At 48.9% G+C, this 20,780-nt stretch overlaps 1 protein-coding gene across 8 annotated transcripts in view; it reads right to left on the bottom strand.

Annotated features, from left to right (window-relative positions):
* Window positions 1-17,466: 17,466 nt before the first annotated feature.
* Window positions 17,467-20,780, bottom strand: part of SLC8A2 (solute carrier family 8 member A2) — a 32,929-nt gene continuing 29,615 nt past the window's right edge. For all 8 annotated transcript variants that reach the window (XM_063311818.1, XM_063311822.1, XM_063311825.1 and 5 more), the window contains 2 exons: window positions 18,563-18,838; window positions 17,467-17,843 (listed from right to left, as the gene is read on the bottom strand). In XM_063311818.1, coding sequence (XP_063167888.1) covers window positions 17,467-17,843; window positions 18,563-18,838 — 653 coding nt within the window. The remainder of the gene's footprint in view (window positions 17,844-18,562; window positions 18,839-20,780) is intronic.

Genomic DNA, 20,780 nt, shown 5'->3' with positions numbered 1-20,780 from the left:
GTTTTGGGGCATGCGGCTGCTTTGTGGTCTTCCCTGCCGCACGTGAAACATTGCCCTTTTGCGAAACGTCTGTCCCGTTCCTCCCTCCAGGGTTGGGGTCTCGCCCTCACCTGCCTTGCGCTGGTGCGTGGGGGTCGCGCTGTCGCCATCTGTTGCGTTTCCCTCCTTGCGTGGAGGAACGTGTCGTGGGCGTTCTCCGCTTCCGCTGCCAGCTGGATCCACCCCGTGAGGGAGCTGGGGTTGTCGCGGCCAAGTGCCCACCGGAGGACGTTTAAGTTGAGTCCATGTTTGAACTTCTCAATCAGTGTCGATTGAGACCACGTGTCTACTTTTCCGGCTAGGGCTTGGAACTCCATGGCATACTCAGCCACGGAGCGCGGGCTTTGTCTAAGTGTCTCTAGCGCCCTTTTTGCCTTTTCTTGCTCCAGGGGGTCCCTGAAGTGCCTTTCTAGTGCCTGCAGGAATTCAGTGCTGTCCTGCAGCGCCCGGGCGCCGGATTGGCACAATTGGACGTACCAATCGGCGGCCCGCCCTTTTAGTTTTATAGCCAGGGCATTGATTTTGCCCCGCTCAGTTCTGAAGCAGGGACCCCATTCTTCGAGGTAGTACCTCGCGTTAGTTAAAAAGAAAGAAAGTTTCGAGGGGTCCCCATCGAACTTTATGCCAAAGTCTTTGGCGGGTGTCCTGGTCTGGCTCCTGGCCCCCTCTGCGTCGTGCCTCGGGCTCTGCCGGAGCTGCTGCGGGTCGGGGTGTCTCCGGTTCTCTTGCGGCATTGGTGCCTCTCTCTGGGTCTCCTCGCAAGGTACTCGTCCCCTCGCTCGGGGGGGAGGGCGGGGGGTTCTCCCTCGGTCTGCCTCCTGGCTCCAGGCTCCGCCGTCGCCGTCGCCGCCCGCTTGGTCGTCCCTCCGCCTCTCAGCCTGGCGCATCTCCCGTCGTGGGGTGGGCTCCTGGGGCCGGACGCCGCCGCCGCCGAGGTTGTCCCGCCGTCTCACGTCCGGGCGCGCCTCCGCTCGTTGGGTGGCCTCCTGGGGTCGGGTCCCGCCGTGGTCGCCGCCGTCCGCTGGGTCTCCACCCCGCCTCGCCTCCCGGTGCGCCTCAGGTCGTCGGTTGGGCTCCTTGGGTCGGGTTCCGCCGTCGCCGCCGTCCCACTCGCCCTGCCGCCTTTCGACCCGGGTTGCCTCTGCGCCTCCTCCGTCGCGGGGTCCCTGTGCCACCGTCAGCTGTTGGAGCATCTGCCGCACCGCCTGCATCCCTTCCTCCAACGCGCCGAGCCTCTCCGCCATCCCCGGCTTCCCGCAGAGGTTTTCGCCGCTCCGCTCGCCCTCGCCGTTGGCCGTGGTAGAGGACGGGTCGTCCCTCGATCCCGCCGCGGGGCCAGGCGCGCCCTCGCCTTCGAGCGCCCAGGGTGGCGGTTCGTCTCGCGCCTCCGTCGGGGTTGCCTGTAAGCTTGGAGAGGGTCCCCTCGTCTCGCCCCCGGTGCCTCGCGGGCTCCGGGGCGCCGGGGTGGGTCCCTCCCCCGCTGCTTCCCCCCAGCTGGGTTCCATACCTACCGGGGCGTTGCATCGCCCGGACCTCAGCTGCATCCCGCCCTGCGAGAGCGGGGCTTCGTCGCCGGGCGCCGAAGGGTTGCGCCTCCTCGGTTCCTGGTTCTCCATGCCTGGCTGGGTCCCTCACAAACGAGTTGGATAGGTGCCAGGTGGAAAAAAATTTTTTGGTGTTCCCGTTTTTATGTCAGGGCCAGCCTCGCTTCGCAATAAGACACAGACTCACTTAATGGGTATTAAGGATTTCTGGTTTATTGGAATGATAGCTGACAGAACGAAAAACGGGAACGGGGTAGGTAGGTGGGGGTGCCCCTTTTATACCCCCCTGTATTGCCCCGGGCTTCCCCACCCCTCAATGGCCTGATTGCCCTTGATGGTATCCTTGATGGCTGTATGGGCGTTTTCCCCGGTCTCCTCTTTGTCTCCCTGCAACGGTTGAGTTCTTTGGGGCACCATGTGCTCCTCATCTCCACTCCTCTGACGTCTCTCTTTTCAGTTGTTGATGGGATCATGGGTGTGGGTGTCCTTGGGTGCTTGGTTTAATTCCTGAAAGATTATCTCCTTCCTCCTTTTCCTTAATGATCATGATCCACGTTGTGAGGCTCTTTGTGCCTTGCAACGAGGTCATGACACTAAGAGAATATCGAGATCCCCGGTTTACACTGAACCACAAATTCCCCCCGGCCTGCTCCATTTGAGCCAAACCTAGTGAGGTGGCTGAATCCGGCCTGACGGATGATTGACAAGGAGCAGAAACCAAGTTTCAGGTTTTATACAGTTGTGGAAAAATAAGGCTTTCTTGAGCCAGCCTTAACACCTGATCACTTCATGTTGCTTTTTTGGAGAGCAGTGTTTTGCCACGGTTTTCTTCTCTGTTGTTCAGGAGTGTCCAGAGGATGTGGTCAAAAAAGTCAAGATGGCAGTCACAATGGTGCAATCAAAGCTCTGCATGTTCTATATGTCCATCGTACAATCTCCATCTTAACTTTTTTGACCACACCCTGTGGACACCCTTGGTGTTGTTTGCCCAACTATAACCCTGGGAAAACCTGGTAGTCTCCCATTTAAGTACAAACCAGGTTTGACTCTGCTGCTTAACATTTCAAAATCTGCCAAGGTCATGTAGGTGCTGCATCGTCATCCTCTTTTTGTCGAAATGACTATCAAGTCTAACTGACTGGGTGTTGACACCAAGATTCATGTCCTAACCAAGACCAAGTAAATGCCATAAAATAAAATATATATTGTTCCAAGTGGTGTAGTCTTCTGCAAAATTAACGATGTTAAGCTCAGGACCTTTAAAATTTCTAAATATTTCTTTTTGGCATTGCACCAAGAGCTCCGATTACGATCAAGATGGCATCGTTATTATTATTATTATTATTATTATTTACACAATAATGTCAAATCACCGCTGCCAGTTCTTTAGCTGGTGTTGGCCTTCATCCCCCTCGGGAACCTAGGATGTTGTAATGTATCGGCGTAGTATGGTACGTGCGGATCCAAGCGGGGTGGCCTTTTGTAATTGACAGATGGAATTTTGTCAGTGCGCTGATTTTCTAAGTGCCGCTGATTTTCCAAGGTTTTTTGGAATAGCACCCAGTATGCTGATAACCAGTGGGACCACCACTGCTGGTTTATGCCATAATCTTTCAACTTCAATTTTCAGATCTTGATACTTTGTGATCCTCTCCAATTCTTTGTATTCTACTGTCCCCTGGTACTGCCACATCAATTATCCTCACTTTCTTCTTTTCAAACGCAGTTAAATCTGGTGTGTTGTGTGCCAAGACTTTATCAGTATGTATTTGGAAATCCCACAATATTTTAACCTGCTCATTTTCAACTACTTTTTCAACTATATGTTCCCACCACTTTTTCATTACTGGGACATGGTAATTTTTACGGATGTTCCAGTGAATCATTTTGGTGACTGTTGTTGTTGTTGTTGTTATTATTATTATTCAAATAATGCAATACAAAGAATAATCAAAATGTATTGCAACTTTGACTGGGTGTTGATCCCCATGAGTCTATGATGCCCAGGAATTGGGGAAAAAATGACTGCTTTCTTACAAAGGTTTTCAGCATTCCTCCAGGCAGGCAAAAATAATAAATCCCTGCAAGTAGAAAACCAATGTATCAGGGTTAGCCCCTTTGACAGGCTAGCTCTCTACATGCAGGGAAAGTGTTCGTCTGCATTCAGCCCCATCCAGTGAAGCAGGACAAACCAGCTGCAACTTATTCCCACCCAAAGAATGACTTCACAGAGACCCTCCTCAGTGCTGACCACAATCGTCTGGAATCCTCCCACTGAAAGAAGGGAAGACTGCGATGTTCAGCCCCCACTTCTGTGGCTAGACCTTTTGATTAAGGGAATAAATACGTTTGCAGAGGGTGCAACAGCCAAACACACTGATGGTAAGGAAGCACCCCACTTTCATTTCAGGAGTTTAATGCCACACTGCTGGGCTCCATCTTTGCCCACCCGCCCAAAGATGCTTTTCATATGCAACAGCTTCCCACTCAGAGCAGAAAAAAAGGTGATTTGCCATGGCAGGAAGAGACCACCGCTTTCTCCCTGCAAAGAAGGTGGAACAACCGCGGGGAAATGATGTAGTTCAGCTCAGAGGTAGTTTGACCGTTCTTGAAGAAGGGGGGAAAGCAGCCATCTCCTCATTGGGCTTCTACCTTTTGCAATTTTAAAAAATTCTTCTTCTAATTAAAAAACAAAACAGGAAACTCAGCTTCGGCCTTTATAGGCCTGCTGAGAAGGTAATTCCCTTTTGGGTAAGTGGGTGTTTTCTGGCTGGTCATGCCCACAATGGCAGCAATTTTGTGAAGGGGCTCGCCACGTGCTCCCCAAATCCCCAATTTTGCCCCCCAGCCCAGCTCCAAAAGTCTCCCTACCTGATTTAGAGAAAGCGTTCCATAACCGCATACTGATCCTGCAATAAATTGTTTCCTGCCTCCCTTATACTTTTTTCATCTTGGCGTCACCCCGATAAGCCGAGCAGCAGTGGATTAAGATGAACTAAAACGCGACACCAGCCTACAAATCTGGTTGCCATGACAGGCTGTTAGTGTTAGAGCTTTCTAAAAATTATTTTTAACCAGAATGATTTCCTACAGCCATGGAAGGGTATGGGTCTATCCAGGGCTGTTGTACCCCAGTATGCGAAGCCTCCATGAATAGCATAGTTTACCCCTAAATCATGAGCATGGTGGGGAATATTGAGCAAGTTCAGCATCACATAGACCAGTAACTCCCAGCTTGGCATCTTCCAGCTGAGAACTATAGGATCACCAGGCTGGGGGCTGGTTGCCCCAGGGCTCCCTAGAAACATCTTGCTCCGGAGGATCTTCCTTGGCTCTTATTTCTGAGTCCCCAAAGATTGCATGATTTCTGGTTGAAATGCCCAAATTGCTGTGGTTTGCAAAGGCATACAGGTAGTCCTCGCTTAACAACCATTCATTTAGTGATGGTTTGGACTTACGACAGCACTGGAAAAACCAACTTACGGCCAGTCCTCACGCTTATGACTGTCACAGCATCCCTACGGTCACATGATCACGATTTGGGCTCTTGGCAACCAGTTCGCATTTATGACCCTCACAGTGTCCCATGGTCACATGATCACAATTTTCTACCTTCCCGGCCGGTTTCTGGCAAGCAAAATCAATGGGGAACTGCATGATTCACTTAATGACCACATGGTTCACTTAATGCCTATGGTGATTTGCTTAACAGCTGCAGCAAAAAAGTTGTAAAATCAGATCAGATTCGCTTAATGACCACTTTGCTTAGCAACCGAATGCTGGTCCCAATTATGGTTGTTAAGCAAGGACTACCTGTATTTGCCTGGATGGAAGTGCCTCTGCCCTTCTCCAGATCCTGCCCTTTTCTTTCCTGGCTCCCGCAAACATTACAGGCACCCATCGCCTCTCCCATGCACTTGCATGCTCCCCCGCTCATTGCCAATCTCAAATCCCTTCCTGTGTTCTGCTTTGCCTTGGAAAGAGATAAATGACAGCCCAGCCATCGGGGGGTTCTGATTTAGGCTGCCTAATTTACAGGGTACCCACATCCCGTTGTCGTCAGCCTGATTCATACCAGCAGGCAATGTTGTTGGTGTTGTGCGTGCGTGTGTGTGTGCAGGGGAGGGGAGGGGAGGGAAGGGGGAGGGGGCAGGGGAGGAATGATGGATGGGCCATGCCAGAGAGGTAGAATTAGGTGTCGAAGGCCCTAGCTTTCCAGAAGAAAAAATAGGAAGGGGTGGGGAGTTGGGAACTAGGAATCATAATAAAGTCATTTATCACCGGGCGACGCTCACTAGTCAAGCCAACAATCCCGGGGGAGGCAAGAAGGGGGAGAAAAGGGGGTAGCGGGGTGGGGGGAGGAAGTAAGCTGGCCTGCGTGCGTGTTTTCCAAGCTGCTGATTTTTAAGCAATCCCCTTGTTGGGTGGAGGACTGGCCTAGATTGGTGCAGTCATGGTGGGTCCCCTTCTTTGCTGGTGCAGATGTGATTAAGGAATTTTGTTACCAAGGGTGAAACTGAATGAGGGGGGAACCACAGGGCTGCCCCATTGCTCTAGGGTTTGAACCCCTTCTATTTCTGCAGCTTGATTTTCCCCTTTTGGCTTCCACAATCCACCCATCTGAAGGGCAGCGGGTTGGGGAAAGGCTGAGCTTTCCTGTCCACCCCACACCCACATCTCCTTCACTGGTCCTACACAGAGCTACGAGCCAAACAGCCACTTTTCACCTGTGGAACTCCACTCCACATGAGCGTGAGTGAAGGGGGAGTCTACTGCTTCTTCAGCATGGAAAGAGCCACATCGTGCATGGATTTGGAGCATCTGCTGTGACCCCAGGTCAGCTTCAAAGGGGCCATAAAGGGCAGCCTTGGGGAGGAAGCCTAATTGAATAAGCTGCTTTCTCCCCATGCAGCAAGTCTGGCGTACATCTCCCTTTAAAAGGGGCGAGCAGGCATGGAAGATAAAGCCCAGGCTTTCGGATCCATGCGCTGATCGAAGGCTGCTGTATAAACAATTAAATGGGCTGGCATAAACACGACTGGCTCAGCACAGCCTCGCTTTGCTTAAAAATCAGAGTGGTCTTTGACAATATTTACAACAGCGATTAAGAAGTCTAAGCAAAGCATGCTCTTGGGTTACAGCTCCCCCACAACTATACCCAAAAGAAGGCCTGGAAACTTGCAGATCTGTAACCCACCCTTTCCAAAAATCTGAAATGAGAGCCCTTTAACCCCTGGCCATCTTCCAGGGACAGAATCAGAAGGTGAGTGTGGTGTTTCTCTGTGTGTGTGTTTGGGAGGGTGGGGGTGTGCATGGGGCTCCCTGGCTAACTTTAATTCAGGGAAACCTTCCCTGGCTCTGTGGTCCAGCATTACGTTTTCCCGGGTGGAAAAGCTGAGAAATTCAGCTTTGTCCCTTGTTTGCTTCTTCTGAAATAAACCCAGCTTCTATGCCTCTGCAGCAGCCACAGACAGACAAAAAAGCAAGTGGTGAAGCTAGGGAGGGTCCGGGGGTGGGACGGGGAGTCAAAAAAGTCAAGATGGTGGTTGCAACTGTGCAATCAACGCACCTCCTGGGCGGGTGTCAAAAAAGAGGATAGCTACCACTGGCAATCCACGTCCCACCCTTTTAAAACATACATTGCAGTTAGAAACAGGTGGGGCTTAGATTTTACAGTCATGGCAGCCGTTCTGGCTTTTTTGAGCCCCCCAAAGGATGCTCCTGGCTGAAGCCTTGATCCTTTTACCTGCAGACTTGCCAGCTCCCTTTTGGGAGACTAATTCCTGGGCCTGTAAGAGCTTTGTCTATGAATAGAAAAACGATGATAAGGATGATCTCCCTGCCATGAAAAAGTTCAGCTGGGGGCACGGAGAAGCCATTTCCAGGAATAGCTTGGGCTCCCCCCTCCCAACCCCATTTTTTTTCATGGTATCTATGGCCAAACCACACCCCTTCCTCTTTGTAACCAGGAATGATCATCTGTGTGATGGGATGGGGGCGGGGGGAGGATACCTGCAGCTGAAAACAAGGAAGCCCCCCAGCTGCATTGTTTCAATCTCACATCAGGTCCAGAAAGGTGCTGGGCATGTAGGGCCCCCGTGTGGGCTGGGGAGGGGTTTGCATTGTGGAAGACAACAAAAGCCTGAAACAGACGGGTGAAGGGCACCCTCACCTCCTCCCGCTCACCCCTCCGTGGTCTCCGGGAAGGCTGAAACGCAGTGCGTGGCCATCTTTGGTTCAATTGCAGGCTAATGAAGGGCCATTAATCATCCAATTATACACCTGTCAGGAGGGGAACAATAGTGGGATTGGAGGGAGGCCGGGGGCATCTGAGCTCCTTGGGGCCCGTTGGCAGAACAAATCCATGGGAGACAATGGGACAGAAAGCAAAGATGACCCCAGAGCAGGCAGAAGGCAAACCCAGTGTTGGGGGTGTGTGGAATTCAGCTGGGGGGGTTGTCTTGGGGAAAAAACAGCCAGCCCGCTCTTGCACACCCAGTCACACAACACTATGACCACCATCTGAGCTGGCTTTTCACCTGCCTGTTCAAGAACAATAAAGCAAAGGGAAAAAAGAGGGGACCATCCTAAACTCAGACTGATGTCAGCCCTTCAAGGTAGACCAGACTAGGAAACCAAAGACATGCAGCCCAATATTACTTTTATTTTAGAGTTACAGTGACAGAATGCTGCAAGTCTGAAAGCACTTCCCCCCTCCCACCCTTTACTTTGATGAGAACAAGGGAGGGTCATGTCTGAGACGCTTTCTCAGATTACCGTTCTGGCCTGGACTCGGGTTTCTATTATCTGACTGTCATCCTGGTGGATGCTCTTCCTCCAGTCCCTCGAGATCATTCCTTCCCATGGCGCTTGGTGCCTTCCAAATGTTTTATCAGCCCAAGACATCTGGAGGGCACCAGCTGGAGGAAAGGGGAACCAGATGTTGGAAACTATTTTGAGGTGCAGAGCTGGTGAGATGGCTGTTGGGCATCAGTTGCAAGACTCCAGGACAGGGACTTTGGCCAGGGGAATGTGGTTGTGGCAGCACAATCAAAGCCCTGTGTGGACTGCCATCTTGACTTTTTTGACTCCCCCTCAGGATTTGGCTATGCCTAGCAGGTGTGACGGAGTGGATTCGACTGCCAAATTCTTTTCACTGGCCTGACTCTTTTGCCTTTAAAAGCAGGGGGTTCAAGCCCTAATCGGTCCGACTGCACCATCCTTTGGCTTTGATTTTAGAAGTCAAGGAATTATTTCTTTTGTGGATGGAAAACATCCATTCTCATAGGGTGGAATGTTGTTTTTCAACCGTTTGCTTTGGGAAGTGGGTTTTCCCAGACTTGGTTTCATTTTCTGGGTTTTGTCCCTGAGACTTCAGGGGCAGCCCCCAATGGCCAGAAATAAAGATATTGTATTTATCTGTCCTATTATTACCCAAGATCATTTTTCCCCCTTTTGCATGGCACCATTTGCTTTACTTTTTGCTTCTCTTAAAGCCACGGAATCACACACACAGTGGCAAAACATGTAAAGTTGGGAGGCTGCTTTATGCCTTGCACAAAGGTACCTTTTTTAATTTGTCAGCTGATCTTATCTTCCTGGGTTTTGATATGGCTGATTGACCAGTCAATAAACTTAAACTAACTAATTAACTGTATAACTCCCCACCATCTTCTGAAGCCCTGGAGCTGCCATGAAGCATGCCACTAAACTTTGACAGGGGCAGCTTCTTCAGTTGTCATACCATACACCCCCCCCCCCCCATTCACACACTGCAACCCTTGGACCTCCCTAAAAGCCTTATGCACAGAATGCGCCCCCACAAAAGATGCCAGCCCCTTCTAACACCTTCCTCGTGCCAGCTACCTCTAGGCCAGCAAAGTAAAGCAAATAAAATCACACGATGCCCACCCAAGCAATCAAGTCTTGCATACTTGAAGTCATATTTCCTCACCAGGCAAGCCATGCATATTCTTTCCTCAAATCTGTCAAGTCTCGAAGCCATTCTTTATCCAGAATCTTGGAGGGGCAGGACTGGAAAGAGACATAAAATTGTTATGGCACCTCGGCTAGACAGAATGCCAAAGCTGATTGCGGGACATTTTTCAACAGTGCAAAGTGAAATAATAAAATAAGGATGTTTTTGAGCAAAATGATAAATAGGCTCCTTCTGCTAACATGCAGGTAGTAGCTATGGCAGGCTGGCAAAACACTGAAGAAAGGGGGTTGAAAAGGGAACTTGTTGACTTGAAAGGTAGGATTTTTGAAGGTTGCCCAGAGAAATGCTGTCTAGGCTCAGGGGTGAGGTTAGATCGGGAGCGGGGGTCCGCAAGGGGGGGCTCAATGAAGTTAGGAAGATGGCCATGACCACGTGATCAAAGTCTCAACCCTTCAGTCCTGAATGGTGGTGGCCCCCATCTTGGCCTTTTCTGACACACTCCCCCCGGCAGATACCTTTGGGGTTGATGAATTTTCAGCATCCCTTTCTGGTGGATTAGCTCCACCTGCCCAAATCCTCCCTTGCAACCTGTTCTCAGAAGTCCAGCAGCCAATCATCATCCACCCAATAACCAAGTTCTTCATGCATGTTCTTCTCGTATATATCCTGAGCATCGCCTTGATTTACTGCATCTTGATGGGGGGCACACTCTTTGATTTTGATGGATCGGAGATGCAAGTGCCTGATGGGAGATGGACAGCCAGGTGGCACCAGCGTCCTTCATCTTGGCATGGCACGCCATCTCTGTCTCTTCTTGGGGAAGGAGAACCTGGCCACAGTGAGCCATGATTTGATTACCAAGAAGTGCTCTGCTCGGGGCAGCCCTGGAAGAGGACCTGAACCTTCACCCAGGACAAAATGAGATGGGGCAGATGGCATACCTGACCTGCAATTTACAATTCAGAAGCAGTTGCCACCTTGGCCTGCTGAGAATTTTGAAGTTCACAAGAACATACAGAAGGTCATCAGTTCCCTACTTTCCCTCAAGAACTATTAGCTCCTTAGACGTTCCTGGATTCCAGTCCCCAGCAGCCTGAATCACCCTGGCCGGTGGGCAAGTCTGGTGGGAGGTGTGTCCAACTGAAGCTGGAGGACCACAAATTACTCATTCTGGGCTGAAGCCTTCCCAGCAAACCCTGGAATTAGACCTGAAGGCAGAGGAGCAAAGCATCTTTGTGCACCAACCCTTGTCCTATTCTGCAGAGCATGCTTTGGGTTGAGCGAAAACCCAGGAGAGAAGGAATTCTGGGGTTGGCACATTATAACCAGAGAGAGCCAATGCAGTGATGAAGGTGTTAGGCTTGGCCTGGGGAGGTCCTGGTTCTAGTTCCCATTCAGTCACTAAACTCATGGCTTGTCCTTCGCTCACCGCCCAGCCTACCAAGCTGATGTCTGCCCGTTCTATCCAGCCAGGCTGTTCCGGGCACTCTAATCAGTACCCCATGTCTTCCCCTGCCAGCCACCTGTCTCTCCCTTGGCCTCTGCTTGGCAAGAGGAAGCAGACTAGGATGCTTGGACCAAACCACAAACAGTGTTGTTGTTGTTTCCCCCCCGCCCCCGAGGTATTAAGCTTCCTCCTTTTTGCATTTGATTCCACATTGTGGGATATCAGCCCCCACTTGCATTTCTACAGCAACTTGTGATCTCTTCCTATTCTGAGTTTTTAAATACAGTGACATTGGCAGGGTTTTTCTCAATGTTCATTTCCTTTCACCGTTGAAGGAAACTCTCCTGCTTTCCTTGTAACGATGAAATGTACTACAAAAGGTTTCGTCTGAGGTTGTGGGTACCAAGAAGTCTGCAAGACAGAGAAGAACCAGTTGGTGGGAATCTCTCTCTCCACATCACAGTAACTCCAGAAGCTTCTCTTGACTGATCTTTTGCCAGCTGGCGAAGATCTGGCTCTTTAGGGAAAACTTTTCATTAACATTGAACAGGACTTAACTTCTGATTAAACGTTTTAGGATTAGATTGCTTGCAGGGAAGAATATTGCTGTGAGATAGATAGATGATGATAGATAGATAGATAGATAGATAGATAGATAGATAGATAGATAGATAGATGGATGGATGGATGGATGGATGGATGGATGGATGGATGGATGGATGGATGGATGGATGGATGGATGGATGATAGATAATAGTTAGATATTTAAATTTATTTTCCAATTCATTATGGAAAAACAACAATGCCTCAGCAACACTTTACCCCTCCTGCAGGGTTTTTTTCTTCTTCTTTCCCAACATAATTCTAAGAAAAAATTATATTTTTAACACACTGCCTCAACCCCTCAAACACCTGGGCTTGTACTGCCACCTAGTGATCCTTCTGCCTTGCATTTATGCTCACAATGGTTACTTTTAAGTAATAAGAACAGTTGCTTCCAAACAGCTGCAAGGCTGTTGTTCCTTTCCCGTTTGCCAAAAAAGTTTTTGCCCACCAGTAAGTTTTGTGCACCAGTTAGTTACATCCATTTATTTTGACTGCAAATGTGTTAAGGTTAGGGTTATCAATGGATGGCCAGACATTCCCTCTGCAAACATCTGGCCCAACACCATAATCGCAACGAGGATATTGCACCAATCAAGTATGTCCACTTATTTCAGCAGTCTCTTTGTTGGAGAAAAAATAACAATAATTTGATTACGTTTATCACTACCAGCAGACAAAAAAAGGAGAATAAACCCGTTGGGACTGCAAATCCTAATGGGTGTTCTGGCTGAGGATTATGGGAGTTGTAGTCTGGGCATAGGTTAGGAACAACAATTTCCAGTTTGTGGTAGGAGAAGAACTGTGGTAGTCGGTGGTATCCAGAAATCAAGAGGGGTCTGGTCTCCCCTTTTCTGACTCACACATTTCGTTAGAAGGCAGAAGTTTCAAAAAAGGGTTCCCAGATGCCTCGTTTCAGGTAGTTTTCCTGGTGTTTATGGCTTTATATGATCATTAGAGGCATAGAAGGAAGCTGAGAAATGAGGTGTCATTTCAAGCTCAGGAAGGAGATATCAAATAGCTCTCACCAAGTAAAGACGGTGAGTTGTGGATCTCAGGAATTCCAGCAACTTTTTTTTATCCTTTAACGCAGTGTTTCTCAACCTTGGCGACTTTAAGACGGGCGGACTTCAACTCCCAGAATTCCCCAGCCAGCCAGGCTGGCTGGGGAATTCTGGGAGTTGAAGTCCGCCCGTCTTAAAGTTGCCAAGGTTGAGAAACACTGCTTTAATGTAAGGAACTCTGTTGCTGGATTTCGTAAGATTGGCAACAGTTATGCAAATCGTCTTATTGTTGATTCCTGAGATTTCACTCTTCTTTGGGCTTCCTTTGAAATCCCTCTGATGCTTCTGCCTAGGGAAGGAAGGCCAAATGAACGTCAAATGTCGCTCTGGAGCCAACACAAGACCTGGTGCCGAAATTTATTTTTCAGTTCCATAGATTCCACCTGAAGAACTTTCCGAGAGAGTTGTGGCCAGGCCTCATCCCCACCCACCTCACTCCTTCCCCTGCTGACCCATCAATAGCCCATTTCCCTCCTGTTCCCAACTATATTTTAAACAATTTTGAAATGTGCATAATTTTTACATTCTGAAGTTTCCATTTCATAATGCCTGGTGCGTATGACCTAATATATGGATATGCCAGAGAACTTTACCCATAGAGGCACTATAATTTGAAAGAAAAAAGGCAGAAGTTTGTCTTGTAAATAATCACATTCACTTAACATTGCACCTGTTTTGTTCTTCCTTCAAAATTAATTGTATTCGTAAAGCTGTTCATTTTTTCCCCAAAGGACGTCATGCAAGCTTTTCAAAAGCAACATACTTTTTTACTCTTTTTGTCATTTGCAGAACAAAAGGCAAGAGAATTCAATGGTTTATGGCAACCTGTATGTGCGCACGCACACACAGACACACAATGCACACAGAAACCCAATTTTTTTAAAAATGAAAAATGTTAGAAAGAGCCAAAGAATTAGAAAAGAAAAAAAGAGACAACTGTAAAGTCTTTCTTTCTCTCTTTCTTTCTCTTCCTTCCTTCTTTCTTTTTCTTTCTTTCTTTCTTTCTCTTTCTCTTTTTTTGCCCCTGCAGTGCTAAGCAGAAAAGTCTACAAAGTCACTTAAATGATAAGGTATTTTCTGTCATATGCCAAAAAGGAAGAAGTGTTAAGAAAATTCGGTATTAAAAACACTGCCTTGATTCCCACCCCTTGCTGATTAACCTTTCCTATTACCTTCTCTTTGCCCTCAGCTTCCCCACCACTGTAGAAAATTGTTCCCTTATTTTGTGCTGGTAAGAAAATCAGGTGGGACTTTGGGGAGGGGGGAAAAAAACCACCTAATTCTTAAAAACATTGTATGGCCTTGCTTGGGAAGTGCTTTTACGCAAGGCCAACCTGTGCTTGGAGGAGGAAAAGGGAGAGAAATGCTTGTTGGTTGGGGGCAAGCAAACCTCTGCTCCATCAGCCTGCAGTCAAGGGAGTGAACAAACAGGCTGCCCCGCTAGAACGACTGACCCAACTGTTCCACAAAGAATTATTGGGGATTTCGGTGGCCCAGCTCTTCTCTCTCTGGTGGAGATGAGATGGTCCTCCATGGCTTTTCTCAGTTCCCCATAAAAAAAAAAAAGCATCCAAGACAGAAGGGTGAAAGCAGACTATTTTACATGCCTGCCATTTCTCAGACAGGCTGAACTGTTCAGCCCAAAGGGACAAACACCCTCCAAGCTGTCAACCTTTTGCTCCCTTCCTCGTTCTGTCTTGCTATCCTCTCATTCATCTCTCTCCATCGTTACAGCTCCAATTGGAAGCACCTTGTGGATCCGGTGCTCTCTTTGCATAGCTACACTGCCCCGTGTCTGTGGAAGTAAAAGGTACAGCCTTTCTTTTAGACCTGTTTAGAAGGGGCATCATGGACTGTTGCGCTGGCCAAGCCTGGAGTGTCCCAGGAGCTTGGCATGAAGGCAATGAAGGGGGCATCACAAGAACTAATTGTTGTTTATTCATTTAGTCGCTTCCGACTCTTCGTGACCTCATGGACCAGCCCACGCCAGAGCTTCCTGTCGGTCGTCAACACCCCCAGCTCCCCCAGGGACGAGTCCGTCACCTCTAGAATGTCATCCGTCCACCTTGCCCTTGGTCGGCCCCTCTTCCTTTTGCCCTCCTCTCCCCAGCATCAGCACCTTCTCCAGGGTGTCCTGTCTTCTCATTATGTGGCCAAAATATTTCAGTTTTGCCTTTACAAGAACTAATGGTTATACCTTTAATGCATGTGCAGTGGCAGAAATTGGGGGACGTGGAACCAGAGATGTCCACAGGATCTGATGCCTTCATCCAAATCATGAAAGCACCATTGTGCCATTATGGTACAAGCTCTGACGCATTTGTATGTACATGCAGTGCCCATGACACGTGTACCAAAGAGACAGAACTTACTACATGACAGTGCATTGTGGCTTTCATTATTTGCCCCCACTTGACTATCCCCCCTTAGATACATCTGCTTGAAGCAGATTCTAGAGTAGTGTTTCTCAACCTCAGCAACTTCAAGATCTGTGGATTTCAACTCCTAGAATTCCCCATGCTGGCTGGGGAATTCTGGGAGTTGAGGAGGATGGCATTCCTCCTCTTCTGCTGACTCCTCTTCCTCCTCCTCCCTCCTAACTGTTTCAGTGTTCATAATTAGAAGGAGAGCTTCCATCATCCTAGAAAAATATTACAAAAGAAGGGAAATCTTTCTCTCTCTCGTTTTTCCCAAACAGAAGAAATCTCATGGATGGCAATGACCTAGAGTCTCTTGGTCTCTGACCCACCATACCCTGTACATAATTAATTAATTAAGTAATCAAATCTGCTGCGGCCAGAAACTTGCTCTTGTGCCATCCCTCCTAGAAGATGTGACTAGGCCTCTGACTCAGAAGATCCATTCCCAGAAATGCCTCTGTTCCCTTTAATCTGCAGAAGTCAACAAATGCAGAACTGGGGCTTCTGAAAGATCTCAGCCAGCTCTTCTAGAGAAGCAAAGCCAAGGATGGTGGCAGAAGATTAAGGTGCTCTAGACCGGCCAGCTGTGTCTTAAGAGAGCTGTCCACGGTCCTGCAGAAAGCTTAGGTTTCACCTTATCTAACGTCTGCCTAGAAAAGATTTGGTTGATCGTTTCTACTCAATCCCCCAACTCAGGCCCAGCAAAGCAAGCTGTATTTGTTTCAGGATGGCTGAATTTCCTCTTCTCCAATCTATAGAACACCTCTAAAGGGCTTATCTCCAAGCCCTTCTGCCTCACGTTGGCATGCAAGCACGGTGGGGTGGCCTATCTCTAAAAGTTGACAGTGGGCACAAAAGGTGATCTAAATGTACACCCAGACACCAGTGTTTGCTCCACGGGAAATGTTGATCAAGAAAAAGTAATCTATAAACACTGGACTGCACACACTGGACAACCCAAGAGGCAAACAGCTGTTGCTCCAGATGGCTTTCATGATTCTTGTTCCATTCAGGTTTGAATTCCCATCAGCAGAAATCCATCATTTTTTATTCCAAGTGGCTTTTCAAGAAAGCAGAAGTCCACTTCCAGCAGAAGTCCACTTCCAGCCTTTCTGATGCAGAGAAATGCCTGCTCACACTTTACTGGATCCTCTATTACACTGATAACTTCAGACAGGAATGGGGACATAAGCTCCCACATTGAGCAATGAGGTTGGGGGAACTTGCCCAAAGATTCACTCATTCCAGATGCCATGTTCACTCCCATTGGTCAAACCTGCCATCCAGCTGTGGTCAAAGGATACGTTGACTGCTAGGGAGAAAGGAAGGAGTCTTCAATAAGGTGGACATAAAGATCTTAGAGCAGCAGCAAAAAGTACCCTGTCTTACATGGGGTACATCAGCTGAGGGGTGTGTACAATCTTGCGATGAAAGAGAGAACAAGGTTTCTTTAACACCTTTTGTCCAGGAGAGCAAAGCAAAAGGATGTGAAATTGTAGCTTCCAGAAGTCTATGTTTCTAGTCCAACTTTATTTCCCAGCCCGCACAAACCCCTCAAGGTCCCTCCACTGTCCATCTGTCCTCCTGCCCTCAAAATCAGAACTGGGGAAGGGGCTTATATTTATGCCAAACACATCCCCCTTTTTTGTTCCCATGAACTGGGACAGATATAACTGGTCACTGTTCTCCAGACCTGACTTAACTCCAGCTTAAACCCCAAGAAGGTGCCTGAAAATGTCCAGTTGCAGGAGAGATGTCATAATGTGCACCATTTTGCCTCTGACGTAGATCTTCTCCAATATGTCTTCCTCCCAACTTTTCTGAGCCGCCCACCTCAAAAAGAGAGTAAGAGAAAGATCTGACTGCTTCCAACTCTGTGTGTGCTTTGAAGCAGAGAGAATGCCTTCCTTTGGATTCAGGCCAAGGGTTCTAGCTTCAAGAAAACTATATAGCCACAGGAAGACACTTTAGTAGAAACACAATGGGTTCCTTGGGAGGGGCAAAGGAAAGTAGCTGTGGGGGCAGGGGGTTTAACACAGATGCCTGCTCCAATCCTCTTGGCTTGCACCCCTAGTCTCAGTGACCCCAAGATTGGAACGGACCAGGGTCCCTTGCTACAGGCTGCGTAAGAAGGGAGAGGAGGTCTCCAGCTTGAGAACAAGAGTTTGCACAACCATCAGGAGATGTCTGAAAATTTGGTAAGTTGAAATGGGCAGGTTGGTAGAAGAGAGAGAAGGAAGTCTTTGTTCCATCTAGATGGTGATGTGTTTTGTGTTTTTGTTTTCCCTTAAAAAGAAGCTTGAAATTGTGGGAAAAAAAGGATCCTCAGGGACATTGGGTCTGTTGAAGGTGCCCCTAGTGGCCCCTTTTGTGTCTGTTGTCCCTCACCACACTCTTGTGGTGGTGTCCTTCAGAAACCCTTGATGTGGCAGTAGGCCTCAAGGCCAGCAAAGAGAATATAGAGCAACCAGAGGCCCACAAAGAGGCAGGTGGTCAGGATTTTGGCGGTTTGGGGACCCCCCAGCTCGCCTCCTATGTGTGGCCGTCGGCGGTACATGAGGACGCTGATGCAAACGAAGGCAAAGATGGTGAAGAGGGTGACCGAAAAGGCCAGGGTCCCTGTCTGCACCTCGAAGTTTTTGCCTTGGAACGCCCAGTAAATAGCTGCCACAGACCAGGCCACCCCCAAGCCCAGGAAGACGTTGACCGCGTTGCTGCCCGTCACATTCCCAATAGAAGCATCTGCGCACTGGTCCTGGAGAGCGGCCACTTTGCTGGCAAAGGTATCTGCGGAAAGAGGAGAGTGCTGAGGATTGACAAGTTAAGGAAGTGAGCCAGCCCACTGTTCCCTGGGGATCCCCCACTGGCTCCCCACTTTCACAGCCCATGTTTATTTATTGTATTCAATTTTAATGCCGCCCTACTTCAACCAACTCTGGGCAGCCAGTGAAAAGGATATATGAGGAAGATGGATATATCCAGGTTGATGGTGGCAGCATTGGGTGAGGGGAACTGTAGGGCAGGAGAAGAACGGGGTTTGGCCTAACATGCCAGATAATTTATGTCCAACTACATTTACGTGGCCAGTGATGGAGCAGTAATCAAGGCCTGCCCGTTCAGTCCTCCAGGGAAGAGAGAGGAAGTGGCAGAGGGGCTGAAACTCCCGAATACTGACTGCGGGCAAGGGCCAAGCTCTGTCCATTACTGTTGGGTTGGCTGATGGGGAGGAAGTTCTTAACATCATGGAACCCTGCCGTGCTCTCTTGGTCCAAGGCTGAATTGAAGGATGTGAGCAGGGAGAATATATTCCCTCAAGTAGCAGCTTAAGACCAATTTAGTACAATTGTGTGTATGTGGCCAGAACCAGCGATGATGACATCATCATCATCATCATCAGTTGACCACCCAACTCAGCAGACCCAGCTCCAGCCGATATGGAGCCATAGCAGGGTTAGTGGCTGGCCAGGTTAAGTGTCTTGTGTGAACAGGGCAGATGCGTATCACACCTGGTATGGACGTGCCCAAGGCCACGAAGACGACCGCATTGACGGAGTCCTTGAGTCCCACTGTGCAGCCAAAGTGGGAGGCCAGGTCGCCGATGAAGGCAGTCAGCAAGCCAATCACCAGAATGCTAACGCTGAAGCAGGCCCAGCCGTTCCAGTACTCGGTGGGTGGCACGCAGGCGAAGAGGACCTTCCAGAAGACCGTCAGGAAATGCATGACGTAGTCAAAGCAGGATGGAAGCCTCTCTTCCCTCCCATCTTCATCCTCGTCTTCCACACCTAGGGCAAGGAATCCTGAGTCAGGCCTTTAGCACAGGCAGGGCAAGGCGGGCATAAACATATGGGTAGTGAGTTTAGACACAAAAGTTCAACAGGGGCACCAAACAGGATCTTCACTATGGTGCCACCTACAGTACTAGGTGGAACCACGTCCTGCCTGAGACTGGCGGGCTCCCAGTGTCATCAGTTGAGTTGGGGTTGGGAACTGTATTTCATAACCATTTTAGTCTACTTTTCCTCCTCCTCCTCCATTGGTAGAGAGAACATTCGGAAAAAGAGATCAGAAAGAAACATATGTCACAAAGGAAGCCCCGTTCCATTCCGCCATCCAGTTGTCTTTTTTCTTGCTGCAAGTTGCATGCAGCCTTTTTCTTAACAACAAGAAGAGAAGAACCAGTTTGGTCTAGTGGTTAAGGCACCGGGCTAGAATCCAGGAGACTGAGAGTTCTAGTCCCGCCTTAGGCATGAAAGCTGGCTGGGGGACCTTGGGCCAGTCCCTCTCTCTCAGCCCAAGAGCCAATCAGGCGTGGTATGAGAGTTCTAGTCCCGCCTTAGGCATGAAAGCTGGCTGGGGGACCTTGGGCCAGTCCCTCTCTCTCAGCCCAAGAGCCAATCAGGCGTGGTATGAGAGTTCTAGTCCCGCCTTAGGCATGAAAGCTGGCTGGACGACCTTGGGCCAGTCCCCCTCTCTCAGCCCAAGAGCCAATCAGGCGTGGTATGAGAGTTCTAGTCCCGCCTTAGGCATGAAAGCTGGCTGGGGGACCTTGGGCCAGTCCCTCTCTCTCAGCCCAAGAGCCAATCAGGCGTGGTATGAGAGTTCTAGTCCCGCCTTAGGCATGAAAGCCGGCTGGACGACCTTGGGCCAGTCCCTCTCTCCCAGTCCAAACCACCTCACAGGGTTGTTGTGGGGAAAACAGGAGGAGGAAGGAGTATTTAGGTATGTTCCCCACCCTGAGTTATTTATAAAAATAGTAAAGGCAGGATATAAAATAAAATAAAATAAAATAAAATAAAATAAAATAAAATAAAAAACGGGGCAAACTAATGGACGACAAGAGCTGAATTCCAAGCAAATGAACAGAGAATATAGGAGAGGCTTTTTGCTAGGGCCAAATATTACCAAGAGCAGAACCATTGCAAACAAGTTCCAAATTTCTGTCATGTAGCATCTTGACCAATAGAGGGCGTCGTAGCCTAGCAAGAACATCAGCGTGAAGCCCAACGGCACCCTTTTTTCTATCACTGTCCATGGTGGGGAGGGGGGGAGAGGGAAGAGACAGAGGCCAATAGAAGGCACCTGCAAGAGATCCTACGAAGGGATTCAGCTCCAGCCCCAATTCTGTCTTTCTAATAATCTAGGAAAGATCACAAAAATTGTGCAGGCGATCATTCTCCCTCTGATACCCTCTGAAAGCAAAAGTTGGACTTTGAAGAAGCAGAATAGAAAGAGTATTGACGCTTTTGAACTGTGGTGTTGGGGAGATTCTTGAGAATACCACAGATATCCAGGAAAACGAGCAGATGGATCATTGCACAAATCAACCCAGAGTTCTTACTCGTGGCACAGGTGACCAGGCTCAAATTATCCTACTTCAGACATGTAATGCAAAGACCCAGCTCTCTGGAGAAGGCTCTAATGCTGGGAAAGGTGGAAGGAAGGAGAAGAGGAGGACGACCAGCAGCCAGGGGGATGCTTAATTACAGTGGTGATCATTGGAAGAACTGAAGGACCAGGTTAGGGACAGATCACCATGGAGAAAATCCGTCTGTGTGGTTGCTAGGAGCCAACACTGGCTTGAAGGCACTTAATCGATCAGTCAGTCAATGCAAAGACCTACAGTAGCTCTCTGGAGAAGGCTCTGATGCAAGGAAAGATGGAAGGAAAGAGAAGAATAGGATGACCGGCATCAAGGTGGATGGACTCAGTTACAGTGGCAATGGG

Source organism: Candoia aspera, chromosome 10 (genome assembly GCF_035149785.1).
Source record: "Candoia aspera isolate rCanAsp1 chromosome 10, rCanAsp1.hap2, whole genome shotgun sequence".
Classification (NCBI taxonomy): Eukaryota; Metazoa; Chordata; class Lepidosauria; order Squamata; family Boidae; genus Candoia; species Candoia aspera.
The sequence above is the reverse complement of the archived record's forward strand: the minus strand, read 5'-3'. Positions and strand labels throughout refer to the sequence as shown.